Genomic DNA, 14,631 nt, shown 5'->3' with positions numbered 1-14,631 from the left:
GAGAAAAGGTGTAGTTGGCCCTCAGTTCCGCAGGCTGTATAGGAAGCATGATGCTGGCATCTGTTCTGCTTCTGGGGAGGCTTCAGGAAACTTAACATTATGGCAGAAGGCGAAGGCAGCCGGGTGTGGCGGCTCGTGCCTGTAATCCCAGCACTTTGGGAGGCCAAGAAGGGCAGATCACTTGAGCTCCTAAGTTTGAGACCAGCCTGGCCAACATGGTAAAACTCCATCTCTACTGAAAATACAAAAATTAGCCAGGCGTGGTGGTGCACAACTGTAATCCCAGCCATGTGGGAAGGTGAGGTGGGAGAATCGCTTGAACCCAGGAAGCGGAGGTTACAGTGAGCGGAGATCGCACCACTGCACTGCAGCCTGGGTGACAGAGTGGGACGCTGTTTCAAAAAAAAAAAAAAATTATAGCAGAGGCAAAGGGAGAGCAGCACTTCACATGTCTGGAGACAGACATGCAGCAAGAGAAAGAGGGGGAGGTGTCATACACCTTTAAACAACCAGATTTCAGGGCAACTATCAGGACAACACCACCAAGGGGCGTGATGCTAAACCATTCATGAGACCCACCCCCGCGATCCAGTCACCTCCCACCAGGCCCCGCCTCTAGCGCTGAGGGTTACATTTCAGCATGACATTTGGGCAGGGACACAAATCCAAACCATATCACGGTGTTCTTAGGGAAGAGGTAGAGTAATGCCTTGAGAGCTTGTTACAAGGAATCTGACCATCTCACTAAAAATACACACCAGGCACCTCCCAGTCCTTTCTCTAGCCTACCCTCTTCATCTAGGTTGGCAATCCAAGAGGAAATCCCGAGTCCCCAGGGATTTTGGTGGTCGTGCAAGAGGAAGGCTGTCACAGCTGAACCCATGATGTATTTACCAAGCACGATCTCTGTTAGTGATGCAGTTCATGTTGCATTGTTTTCCTGGGAAACTCTCAACAGGCTTTACCTCCCAGGTGGGGGTGGGAGGCCCTTGGCAGAATTACTAAGAAGGGATGACTTTATGGAGAGCTCGTCAGACAGGTCTAACATAAGCTTGCTTCTAACCTAAATATAGATACTAATATTGCATCACCAACTAATTCCGGAGGACCTGTTAAAATGGATCTGGAAAACCTAGATCACCTCTAGTCCTTTGAATTGGATGGGGAAGGACTGTCTAAGCAAATTGTGAAATTCTAACTAGAAGCAAAAAAATGTATATGTATCCTGTGAGTCAGATTGGCATCACATTCTAAAATACGGGTTTTGTTTATTTCAGAATGTTCTCATTGTTGAGGTAAGCTGGCATTTCCTTTCCATACTTGGAGGTTGAAAGACTCTAATGGTGAGTTTTAAACTGTAAACCTTGTTATCAAATTGACCAAGGATTTCTTGAGCTCCCACTGGGTGCATGCTCTCCAAATTTATTGAATAGGGGCCAAATAGCATCCCTGATTTCAAAGAATGTAGAATAAGAGCTTTGCAACAATATTTGCGGATGACTTTGTCCTTTTTGTGTATCCAGTTCCACATATCTCTGTGTTGATTCTTATACTTATTTGTGAATCAGACAAGTTTAAAGAAGAGGAAACTAGCTCACCAAACCAAATTCATTTCACAGTGAAACCAAGGTTAGAACTCTGTTTACCCTGAATTCAGTGTTTTTGCTAAGGACCTCTGACGATTTTGAGAATTCTCAAATACTTTCAGCATCAAAATCATAAACACAATCAATTAAAAATGGTGAGCTATGGGGAAAGCTATGGTTTTGTTTTTTTTGTTTTGTTTTGTTTTGTTTTACTTTTGTTTTTCTGTTAAAAAAGAGAACGTGGGATCCCTATGGCAGTAGTGGACTAATACAGCAAATGGCCACGTTTCCTTCAGGAGCACGCTCGTCTCATCAAACAGCAAAAAATTCAGGGGAGCTATTTTCAACCTTTTGTTACACAATTGCCTGTGTGCGCCATGTGTATCTGGAGTTCTTGCTCAGTATAACCCATGGGGTAGACCCTCTAACCAAATGGATTGCCCAACCCTGGTTACATTCAGACCTGTTGTTTTGATAATCAGCTCGTGACAGCTGATTCCTGTCCTTAGGACAATAAATCGCCGCTGCCCATTCTCCTCTAATTGTGCAGCAGCTCATCAGTGGAGATGAGCCCGAGCTCACTGCAGCCGTGGACCCTCAGAATTCACAGGCTGTCACCAGCTGCTGTCCAGACACCTCTCACTTCCCAGCCATAGAATGCCCTATTGAGTGGGAGAGGACGAGGGGGAGGCATTTATCCATTCAGTGTATTCAGATGTACATATCCATGAAAATTCATGTGCCTTGTATTGTGTTGCATAACCGCAGGGCCAAATTTAGTCCTTGAATGTGCATACGCAAGTCCAAATGTACTCAATGAGGAGTCCCACATGCTGTCCAAAGGCTAAATTTGGCCCTTCAACACAGCTAAAGGATTCAAGGAGGAAAGAGTCTCCAGTAGATTCCCCAAAACTCAGCTTCCAGAAAAAAGTGCCTGTCTAAATAAAACATAACCAACTCCTCCTCCTACTTTGGCTCCAAATTGGATGGCATTTTTAATTACGATGCATTATTAATCAGGAGTATCTCCCTGGATGAAAAGTCTGTTGTGCTGCTCAGATGCACTTTGTTGAATTTATCTGTCCTTTCTGCAAAGGATGTCGTCGGAACTGGGAGGACCATGAAAGCACTACTCAGCAATATAGCGAAATACAAGCCCAACATGGTTAAGGTAGCCAGGTGAGTTGGACATTCATAGCACGGTGATTTCTGGTTTTCCAAGCAAGCCCAAAAGGTATGCTAACACAGGATGCTCTTTCCAAACAGTATAATATATTCCAATCTAGTGACCTTTTCCCCTGGGGTGTTACAGTTTGACCACACTGAAAAGCAGCCCTTGACTGCTAGCCTGAGAGAAGAAAGGGAAGAAGATGTGCTTTGCCATGTTTCTGAGTTCCTCTTTACTGCGCCTCCATTAGCTGTTTCCAGGAGCAGCTGGATGAGCCCCCGTGCAATTGCTCCACTCCCTTCATTTTTTTGTTTGTTTGTTTTGAGACACAGCCTTTCTCTGTCGCCCAGGCTGGAGTGCAGTGGCACAATCTCAGCTCACTGCAACCTCTGCCCTCTGAGTTCAAACAATTCTCATGCCTCAGCTTCCCAAGTAGCTGGGACTACAGGTGCCCGCCACCGTGCCTAGCTAAATTTTTGTATTTTTAGCAGAGATGAGCTGGGGTTTCACCATGTTGGCCAGGATGGTCTGAATGAACTCCTGACCTCAAGTGATCTGCCTGCCTCAGTCTCCCAAAGTGCTAGGATTACGGGCATGAGCCACTGCACCCGGACCTTTTTTTTTTCCTTTTAACAAGAGACAGGGTCTTGCTCTATGATCACAGTAGTGTGATCATAACTCACTGCAGCCTCAAACTTCTGGGCTCAAGTGATCCTCCCACCTCAGCCTCCTGAGTAGCTAGGTGCAGCTACCCCCTTTTTTGTTTGTTTGGTTTTTTGTTTGAGATGGAGTCTTGCCAGACTGGAGTGCAGTGGTGCAATCTCAGCTTACTGCAACCTCAGCCTCCTGGGTTCAAGTGATTCTCTTGCCTCAGACTGCCATGTAGCTGAGACTACAGATGCATACCACCATGCCCAGCTAATGTTTTGTATTTTTAGTAAAGATGGGGTTTCACCATGTTGGCCAGGCTGGTCTCAAACTTACGAGCTCAAGTGATCTGCCCTTCTTGGCCTCCTAAACTGCTGGAATTATAAGCATGAGCTACCATGCCTGACCGACAGCTACCTTTTTTAAAAGTTTTTTATATTTTATCTATTTTTTGAGACAGGGTCTCACTCTGTCACCTAGGCTGGAGTGCAGTAGTGCAGTCATGGCTCACTGCAGCCTTCAACTCCTGGGCTAAAACAATCCTCCCACCTCAGCCTCCCAAGTAGCTGCGACTACAGGCAGGTGCCACCACACCCAGCTAAATTTTTTATTTTTTTGTAGAGACAGGGGTCTCGCTATGTTGCCCAGGTTGGTCTTGAACCTCTGGGCTCAAGTGATCCTCCCACCTTGTCCTCCCAAAGCACTGGGATTACAGATGTAGGCACTGTGCCTGACCTGCTCTCTTCTTTTTATCCCGAACCATCTGTATAGTGCCACAGTAACAAAATATGTATTTCAACTACATCTTTTAATTATGCTTGATTCTATTTACAATTCATAGAGATTTGATTGGGTTCACTAAAGCATGTCTTTTTTAATGGTAGTTTGTTGGTGAAGCGAACACCCAGAAGTGACGGCTTTAGACCTGACTGTAAGTGATTTTTAGTTTTTTGTTTGTTTTGTGCTTGTGGTGTTTCATTTTATGTTTAAGAATCTTTGATTTCCTATTTGACAGCACTGCAAGTGGAGCTGAAGCTGTGTAGGGCTGATAGTCCCACAGATTCCTCATGGTCTTCCCCACCTTGACAGGGAAAACAGAACCCTTTAAAATGAGGGTCTTCAATGTTCTAATTTGCATCTTTCACAGGAACTCTATTCCGTGCATTGGGTATTTTTATTTGCATGTTTCACACAGCACCTTAACTACAGAGAAGTCAGCTGAAAAGTTTCAGGGAGTAGAGGAAGACCTGATCCCACTGGACTGACTCAGACACATAGGATCCCTGCCTTGGCCTCTGTTCTCACCAGTCAGACAAGGAGAGGTGCTATGGAGGTTTAAAGGGAGTCTCACGCCATCATCCGGAACTATTACCAGACAATGCACAATGGTGACCTTTAGCAAGCCTGAATTGTAATGCACAGAAGGGGAAATCTAAGACAGCTCCCCATCACCTCCAAACCAAAGCTCCGAAACACAGAGAATTAGCAGAGTAGGTATCTCTAGATAGCATCTTCACACTTGACTTCAGATGTGTGTTCTGTAGGGCTTCCTCATTAGTACACTCCTCCCTTCTCCCAACAATAAGCCTAGTTCTAACACCAGGAAGGATAAACATGCAGCCTGATTATTTAGTATTCTAACACTAGAGGCGAATTTTTTTCACTTGCATAGGCAGACTTCAGCTTGATTTTTATAACTTACATTTGCTCCAAAGTCCCTGGGATAATTTGGCTACAGTTCTCTTCAGCAAGCTGAACAAACATTATCTAAAGAGAAGCACAGTATGGATGGGTGACATGCCAGCGACATTTAGCCAGTGACTCTACATTCTAAAAACAAGTTTTCATTCCTGTGCTGGATGTGTTAACTCTAGACCATGTCAGTTCTGGGCAGAGAGACCCAGTCGCATGTTCCCATCTATTACTAGTATCAAAGGTATAATCTGGATGTAGTGAAGGTTGCTTGAGGTTACTTAGCAGAAATTGTCTAACAAAATAGTACAGGATACTCACTGTATAGATAAGATTTTAACTGAAGTTGAAAAACATTCACTTCAAACATATCCGATTAATGACAGATTCCTTGTATCACTTATAATAACAGCAATAAAATAATAGCAGCTAACACTAGGAAGAGGTTGTGATGTGCCACACACTGTTCTAAGAGCTATACAGAGATTAGCTCCTTTCATCCTCACAATAGCTCTCTAAAGGTAGGAGTTGTTGTTATACCCATTTTACAGATGAGGAAATCGAGCACAGCAAGCTTAAATAGCTTGCCAAAGTCATGTAGCTGTGAGTGTCAGACCAGTATTAAGCCCAGGCAATCTGGTTTCAGTCAGTGCCCTGAGTCTTCCACTACATCTTCAAGTAACATCTGCTATGGCAAATGTAAGTGTAGGAGCTGCCCACATTTACCAGCTAAGGATAGGTCACTCTGATTCATGATTGTCCTGCTGATCCATCATCCTTTTATTCTATGACATCTCAAGGTTTGGCCTTCTAAATAGGCTTTGGGCTCTCATTTTCCCAGTGTGAGCTGCCCTGCCTAATGGAAGGATTGGATTGCTCCCTGTCAAGTCATTATCACAACCCTGGTTACAAATAGGGTTTCTTGGGATTTGCTCATATTATTATTATTATTATTCTTTGAAATGGAATCTGACTCTGTCACCCAGTGCAGTGGCACGATCTCGGCTCACTGCAACCTCTGCCTCCCAGGTTCAAGTGATTCTCCTGCCTCAGCCTCCCAAGTAACTGGGACTACAGGCACAGGCCACCATGCCTGGCTAATTTTTGTATTTTTAGTAGAGATGGGGTTTCGCCATGTTGGCCAGGCCGGTCTTGGACTCCTGATCTCAGGTGATCCACCCACCTCGGCCTCCCAAAGTGCTGGGATTACAGGCGTGAGCCACTGCACCTCACCTTTTTTTTCTTTTTGAGATGGGATCTCACTTTGTTGCCTAGGCTGGTCTCGAACTCCTGGCTTCGAGTGATCTTCCTGCCTCAGCCTCCTGAATAGCTGGGACTGCAGGCGCACGCCCAGCTTCGTATTCTTTTAGCTAGCTCAGAATCTCTGTTCCTTCTTTCTCTCTGGATTTACGAGGCTTTGTACTTTGTGTTCCTTTCTCCTGATTGATTCTTTCTTTTATGCTCAGTGTCACTGCTGACCTCTTCTGCTCTTGCTTCTCCTCTCTGATTCTTTTTTTCAAGAAACTCTGCGGTTTGGAGGAATCAAGCAGGCTTCCTAGCAAGGGACTGCATAATGCACCCCCCTAGTAAATAAGCCCCCCACCTCCAGTACTTATTTTCCTAGCAAGGGACTCCATAATGTAACACCCTAGAAAATAAGTACCTCCAGTCCTTTCTGTGAGCAGGAACCAGTTGTTTTCTTCTTGGGAAAGCATTGTTGGTCATAGTCACTGTGGAGATAACTTTGTCTGAGCTATATACCCACTGGCTATACCCAAGTACAATTCCATTAAAAGTAAGCAAATACATCTCTCACCTATATTACTGTAATAAACAAATTTGTAAGTTTCCAAAACACTGAAAAAAATTTGAAAATCATTGGACTGTGCACCTTTATTCTGTTTCAAGACCTCTGAAGAAGGAGAGCTATTGTCTATTCCTTAAGAATTCTCTCCAATAAGTATCAGCCAGGCGTAGTTGTGCATGCCTGTAGTCCCAGCTACTCAGGAGGCTGAGGTGAGAGGATCACCTGAGCCTGTGGAGGTAGAGGCTGCAGTGAGCCATGATCACACCCCTGCACCTCTGCCTGGACGACAAAGTGAGACCCTTTCTCAAAAAATAGCCAGGTTCAGTGGCCCATGCCTGTAATCCCAGCACTTTAGGAGACTGAGGCGGATGGATCACTTGAGGTCAGGAGTTCGAGACCAGCCTGGCCAACATGGTGAAACCCCATCTCTATTAAAACTACAAAAATTAGCCAGGCATGGTGGCACATGTCTGTCTTCCCAGCTACTCGGGAAAATGAGGCAGGAGAATCGCGTGAACCCTGGAGGTGGAGGTTGCAGTAAGCCAAGATCGTACCACTGCACTCCAGCCTGGGTGACACAGTGAGACTCGATCTCAGAAAAAAAAAAAAAAAGAATCCTTTCTGATAAAAAATCATCATCTTTTCAATGAATTCTTCTTTTGCTTATTATAAGTACCTTGCACTGTGCTTAAATACACTTCCTCTCATTCTGCCCTCAATAGAGAGCTCGTTAATATCCTCTGCATCACAAACCCAAAGACCAGCATTAATGCAACCTCCACATTCTCTTCCTCAAGTTGAACAATCCTGTTGCCTTTCATCTTGTGTCCTGGCTTTTGCTTTCCAGCCCTTTAAACAGCCGAGACACTGAGTACAGCGGGAGAATTGCTTTCCAGTTGCTGTGGCCCACACACCTGTTCACATAATGCAGCATCGTAACGCCTTCTGCTTGAACTTTCCTTTGTGTTGTTGAGAATGTTTCCTTTGGCATCGTATCACTGCATATTGCTTGCTTTAGAACACCAGGGCCACGTGACTCAATTATGCATATTTCTTGTTATGCACCGGGCTTCCTGAGCCATTTCTCAACTCTGCATGCTAGATCAGTCATTCTTCATTGTAGGTTGGCTTGTTTGCCTTGCCTCTTTCCTCCCAAGTAGTCCTTCTGGTCCAGGTCCCTCTTGGGCTTATCCTGTGCATTGCTCACCATTTCTCACTCCCTCCTGCCTCAATGTAAGGTCCTCGAGTTTGAGTGCCGACAGCAGCATACGGTGACTTGCATTTATATAATGTAAATTTTGTTCCCTTTTTTTTTCTCTTTCTCTCTCTGCTAAGATGCTGGATTTGAGATTCCAAACTTATTTGTGGTGGGATATGCCTTAGATTACAATGAATACTTCAGAGATCTGAATGTAAGTCTTGCATGCAAATCCCTAACCTCCCTTTTTATAAGAACTTAACCATTTAGAAAAGTATTGAATGCGTGTTAGTGATGTCTTCTATTGATTCAGTATCTTCTATGTCAGGCGTATGGTGAGCACATTGCATCCATACTCCCAATTAACTCCCACTACTATTCTGCAGGGTAGGTATCAGGATGATGGAGGCAAATTATGATTATCTCTATTTCTTACTAAAGAAATAGGAAGCTAAAAGCAGAACTATGGTTTGACACTGATTCTTCTCCATAGTCATTGACTGTGCTCAACCAACCATAACAATAGCCAATATTCTATACACTGATTTGTGTCAGTGCTTGAACTCTAGCAGGTTTCAATTACAGTGGCATGCAGCTCATAACTCTTCCCTCTTTGGGGGAAATGATCTCACCACACAGACGTGGACCCCCAGGGTGGACCCCAGCTGTGTGACCCTGACCAACACTGCATGATCTAGAGGTAGACAACTTACCCAAAGTGGACCAATCAGTCTCTCTCTCCTGGGAATCAGAAACTTAAACCAAAAGTCACAGAGACTGAGTGTGTTCCGACTTCAGCCACTAGGACAGCAGTGCCCCAGAGAGTATCCATAGCACCATGGGTGAAAGTCTCTGGAGCTGCCCTTGTTCCTGCCTTCTAGTTGCCTCATTGCCCACTTCCTCCTTGGATTCTGAGAGCTACGCCAGTATTCCACTAATAAATTTCCCCTCCCCCTCTTTCAAAGACACGGGGTCTCGCTCCAGGGTCTCACCTAGGCTAGAGTGCAGTGATGCAATTAAAGCTCACTGCAGCCTTGACCTCCCAGGCTCAAGTGATCCTCCCATCTCAGCCTCCTGAGTAGCTGGGACTACAGGCACACACCACTATGCCTGGCTAATATTTTTACTTTTTGTAGAGATGGAGTCTTGCTATGCTGTCCAGGCTGTTCTTGAACTCCTGGCTTCAAATCGTGCTCCCACCTCAGTCTCCCAAAGTGCTGGGATTACAGACAGGGGCCACTGAGCCCAGCCAAATCCTCCTTTTTTGCTTACATTAGCCTGGCCCCATTTCTGTTGCTTTCAATCAAAATATTCCTAACCCTTTGCTTGTTGCCCAAAAAGGGTTGAATAAGAGCCCGTGTTGCGCTTGCCACTGTTATTTCTCCATTCACCCAAGCAGTTGTCATCCTACCAGTAGGAGACTTCTGTTTCTAGCAGGGCTACACATGCTGCTCCCTCAGCGTTTCTGGGTTTTAGGGACCTGGGGAGCCAGATTCAGTATAGGGCTCCAAACTAAAACCACAAAGGACCTTTTGGCAAGTATTTCAATGGATCTCTTTAGATTTTACCCACACATATAAATACACACATTTATATTTAAATGATCAATAGCCAATTACAGGATGGCATTCGGTTATTACTGCATCACACTTTCTGTGTCTCAGATTTTGTTAAGAAACTGATGCATTTAAATCCTTTGTTGTTTCAGCACATATGCGTCATCAATGAGCACGGTAAAGAAAAATATCGAGTCTAAAGACAAGAATTCTCACCACTAAAGTCCCAGATAACATCATACTTACGCCTGTTCTCGGGAAGCCAGCTGTCAAGTTTGTCTCCCCAGGCATCTTCACTCAGCAGGATATAAAAGAAAAAAAATGTTCAAATGAGAGAGCTTTCTTTTCTGAGGTTAATATAAAGAGTATCAAAGGTTCTTAAGGGAAAGAAAGCAGTGCTTTTATTTGACTTGTTCCAAATTAAACACTCCGCCTTATGACTCAGCAATGCTATCTACCTTCACACTCCTGAGCTCCGCCTTCCTTTGTTTTGATACAGTTATTATATTTCATTACTATTCCCAGGAATACCCCTACCTAGTTACTCAAATATTTTTCACTTAACTTTTTATACCCTTATTTTGGTAATAAGCTTACAATATTAAGAAGCTGGGGACCTTTTTTTTAACTGAAGGCTTGTGTCCCCTATACCGGGAATGCAACTATCAATGGATTCCCATATTTTAAAAGGAGGGAAGGGACAATTTAATATAAATTTCTGTTTGTGCATTTCTGACAGGCCGTTATTATCTGCTTTGACAAAGCCTTTCTGAAACGCAGTGTACAATGAATCTTAATGATGTTATGAAACCAGCTTTGCTCAGGGCTCTTGATTGGAGCTTCCGGTATGTGATGACGGTATGTCATGTATGCATGGATGTACTCAACTGTGTTTAATACTCTGAATTTTAATTAGAAAAAAATACAATAGCAGCAAGGCCCTGGTTTCTAAGCTGTATCCTTTTATTCATGTGGGACATGAGCAAATGGCAGAATTAGGGGCGAGTGCTTTCAATGCTCGAAACTAAGCAAGTATAAATTTTTCCTCGTATTTGCATGGAAGGAAAAGACACCGTTATCCCCTGTCCTAAACGTGAAGACAGAGGTTGAATTTTTTAAAAAATATCTTTAAAAGGCTGATCGCAAAATGCAAGGTGCTACAGGAAACAAGCACACTTAAGAAAGTTTTTTTCTGAATAACATTTTTTTCCAATTTCTTCATTTTATGAGACATTTCCTAATTTATGGGGATTTTAATTGAAAATAAACTTGAGTCCCAATAGAGCTGTTTTTTTCTTACTTCCTAGAAAATGCAAATGCAAAATAAATAACTAAGCAGCTTTTGTTTGGTTCTGAACCGTATGTGGCGTATTGTTATTAGGTTCTAGCTTCCTTTAAACTAATAAAGAATAAGAAAACTTGTTATGTTTTATCACTGCTTACTGTTTTTCTTCTGCCTTCATATTTTTTAAATACTTTCAGCCATTAAAATGTATGTGAGTCAGTAGCTTAAATATACGACTTCATGTACCTATCCTGCGGCTTTATTTTTGTTAACTTGGATTAAATCCAATGTATGCACTAGTATAAGCAAATGATTAAGCTGGGCTAGATCTGCTTTTTTTTTTTTTCCTCAAGCTTGTTTGTAAGAACAAGGAATTTTAGTGTAAAAGAAGATTTTCCTGCATATCTTTGTTTCGCTCAGAGAAGAAAACAAGCCACACCCAAATATCCCAAGGGATAAGTCAGCAAAAGGAATCTCTTCCAGCTTTGTTTCACAGAGGCATTGGTACCCAAGCTTAGATTTCTAATTGTGTCTTACTGGCGAATTTCTCGAAATATCAAAGTTAATATTCTGAACATAGTGTTTTTTTCACAATGTCGTGTTTATGTGAGAAGACCTAGAAAAATCCAGGCACACATTTGGTTTTAAGTGTAAAATTATCCGTAAAGTATACAATATGAAAATGTTTTCTTAAAAACGTTGAATTTTAGTAAGCATCAGTATCCTTTCTGAGGACAGTCTGTTTACTCAAATTACAAAGGGAATTTATCTACTTCACAAGATTGTGAGGACTTGTATGGGTAATGCTGAAAATTCACTAAATATACAAGAAGTTTAATCATGCTTGCAATTTTTTCCTACCGGACAATACTTTGACAGTGATATCCAAGAACAGTCATCTTGGGAAAAATAGCATTTCCTTTTCTCTTGCAAAACTCCTGTCTAGTTAATACCACTGAGTTTATTCACTCTAAACCAAAATGCAAAAGCTTATTACTTGATTAATAACAAATCCATTACCAATTTAGTGTTCCAAAGCTGATTTGTAAGGAGGAATATGTGTGAGTATGCGTGTGTGTGTGTGCGTGTGTGTATGTGTGTGTGTGCGTGTATTTCATCGGGAAGTCTGGATTCAGTTATAATCAACATAATTAGTAATACTTTGGGATTTTCCAAACAAATTAGAACCCCTCATTATAAATTGGTCCTTTCTTACAGGGACTGGAATGTACTCATTGTTGACCCACAGACCCTCTAGATATAAACGACAAACAGTCAAATTCCGACGTACCTCGTGTAATTTTTGCATATAAGATGGTGTGCCATGTTTCAGGCCTTCCGAGACTGTGAAAACAGCCTTTCAGAGCACAGTCAGGCATTTGCCCAGCCTCCTGTGAAATCAACTTGTGTTTTCCCAGTGGAGAGAAAAAGCAGGCTATCCCACGTCTAGAGACCTGGTGTCATGGAAATATGCCCTCCCTTTTGTCATAGAGGTAGTGTGTTCTAGGAAGTTGAAACCCCAAACCACACTCTCCACCCAGTTGTCTGACTAATTTGGGCAAACTTAGCATTCAGGAGTTTCACTGACTTTGCTATCATGAAGCTCCTTTGCATCCCAAGATGACACTTGCGAGCTGGCAACAAGCCAGTTTCAGGAAGAGAGGAAGGGGACCTCAAGAGGGGCCTTTTCATGCTGCTGAGGGGAGGTGTGCAGAAATAGGAAGAGGGTGTGCATGGAGAGGGCTGCATTGTTTCTTGGCCAGTTGTACACCCATGGTGGCTTCTGAACCCGGTACTAAGAGGAAGACTAAGACACCAGCCTAAAGAGCTGCATTCATGGTTATCTTTGTGGAGCTGACAAGCCAGCTGTTCTTCACATTTCATTGAGGAGCACGGGGAAGCTTTAGGGCGGGAAGAAGGAGGAAAGTAGCTCCATACTAGCACCCCCAAGGGCTCTGCAATTTGGGAAGCACTGTGGACTGGAATGCACGCTTCCCAAGATGCCACCCTCCAGAGGCGTCATGAGCCACTGACATCCACAAGGAGACCAGAAGCCACATGAGAGGAATGTTGATGGACAAGTTCCAGAAAGCTCAGAGCACCCCAGAAACCCAGCTACAGCATCAGGTTGTGCAGCCTGCACTGCTGGTGCCCTCACAAAGACATCAAGCCAAGGAGAGCCCACACTCCACTTGCCAACTCGTGGACCCTGGCTGACGACTGTATCAGCCCTCAGGAAGAGGTGCCTTTTCCTAAAAAGTATCTCTTTCTAGTGCTCTCAGAAGAGAGAGGTTTTTGCAATTTCTCAGCCAGGAGGAAGTGGCTTTTTAAGACAGGGTGGGGCACTGAAGCCCTCCATTGCCCAAGTGGGAGAAAGAAGCCTGAACTAACATTACTGTGACCTCCTTTGTGTCCAGAGCCTAGTAAGCATTGAGTAGAAAGTAAGCTGTGAGTCAGGAAGGTGTTAAGGTCACTCAAGAAGTCTGGCTGTGAAGAGAAGACATATACAATCATAGCCAGAAGGCTTTTAAAAGATGGGAGATTCCTGTGAACTCACCTGGGAGGGAAAAAAAAGCGAGAGACTTGCGAGTTTTTGTTTGCTGTAGAGAACAGCCACATAAACCAGAGGAAGTGTATTCCTTGTTGACTGGGGGTGGGGGTTGAGGTGGCTCATGTCTGTCTTTTGGAAGCTGAGGTGGGATAATCACTTGAGACCAGGAGTTTAAGACCAACCTGGGCAACATAGCAAGACCCTGTTTTTACAAAAACAAAAACAAAAAAATGTAGTTTTCCAGGGGTGGTGGCATGTACCTGCAGTCTCAGCTACTCAGGGGACTGAGGTGGGAAGATTGCTTGAGCCCAGGAGTTCGAGGCTGCAGTGAGCTATGATCACACCACTGCACTCCAGCCTGGGTGACAAAGCAAGACCCTGTCTCTAAAAAATAGTGAATAAATAAATAAATGTTGTTGATTGTTTTGTAACGAATCATTCCAAAACTGAGTAGTTTAAATCAACAATAATTAGTTACTCTCTTTAATGGTTGACAAGAGTTAGGAGGCTAGGTGAGGTGGCTCATGCCTGTAATCCCAACACTTTGGGAGGCCAAGGCGGGTGGATCATGAGGTCAGAAGACTGAGACCATCCTGGCCAACATGGTGAAACCCCGTCTCTACTAAAAATACAAGAATTAGCTGGGCATGGTGATGCATGCCTGTAGTCCCAGCTACTCAGGAGGCTGAGGCAGGAGAATCACTTGAACCAGGAGGCAGAGGCTGTGGTGAGCTGAGATTTCGCCACTGCACTCCAGCCTGGGTGACAGAGCAAGCCTCTGTCTCAAAAAAAAAAAAAAGAGGAATATAGAGAAGACACACTGGAGGTAGTTTGTTTCTGCTCAGTGATGTCCGCTGCTTCAGATAGAAGACTCCAAGGCTGATGGCTGCAACCAAGAGAAATTGAACTGCACAATGTGGCTGCAATTATGTGGTTATTTAAATTAACTAAAGTCAAATAAAATTTAAAATTTACTTCCTCGTTCACACTAGCTATGTTAGAACTGCTCAATGGCCTCATGTGATAGTAAGTTACCAACCGTGTTGGACAGTGAAGACATCGAACATTTCCATTATCGTAGAATGTTTTATGGAAACTCTAGTCTGAAGGCTTATTTTTGTCTCATGGTTAATGTTAGCT

The 14,631-nt window shown here is 43.5% G+C and overlaps 1 protein-coding gene across 3 annotated transcripts in view; it reads left to right on the top strand.

Annotated features, from left to right (window-relative positions):
* Positions 1–11,077, top strand: part of PRTFDC1 (phosphoribosyl transferase domain containing 1) — a 109,648-nt gene extending 98,571 nt beyond the window's left edge. The window contains exons 5-9 of one of the 3 annotated variants that reach the window (XM_033208961.1): positions 1,278–1,295; positions 2,683–2,765; positions 4,287–4,333; positions 8,237–8,313; positions 9,808–11,077. In XM_033208961.1, the coding sequence (XP_033064852.1) occupies positions 1,278–1,295; positions 2,683–2,765; positions 4,287–4,333; positions 8,237–8,313; positions 9,808–9,855 (273 nt within the window). In that variant the 3' untranslated portion in view covers positions 9,856–11,077. The remainder of the gene's footprint in view (positions 1–1,277; positions 1,296–2,682; positions 2,766–4,286; positions 4,334–8,236; positions 8,314–9,807) is intronic. The other 2 variants (XM_033208958.1, XM_033208959.1) reach the window with 2 other exon arrangements.
* Positions 11,078–14,631: the final 3,554 nt, after the last annotated feature.

Source organism: Trachypithecus francoisi, unplaced genomic scaffold (assembly GCF_009764315.1).
Source record: "Trachypithecus francoisi isolate TF-2019V2 unplaced genomic scaffold, Tfra_2.0 Lachesis_group9, whole genome shotgun sequence".
NCBI lineage: Eukaryota > Metazoa > Chordata > Mammalia > Primates > Cercopithecidae > Trachypithecus > Trachypithecus francoisi.
This window is presented reverse-complemented; position numbering and strand designations above follow the sequence as displayed.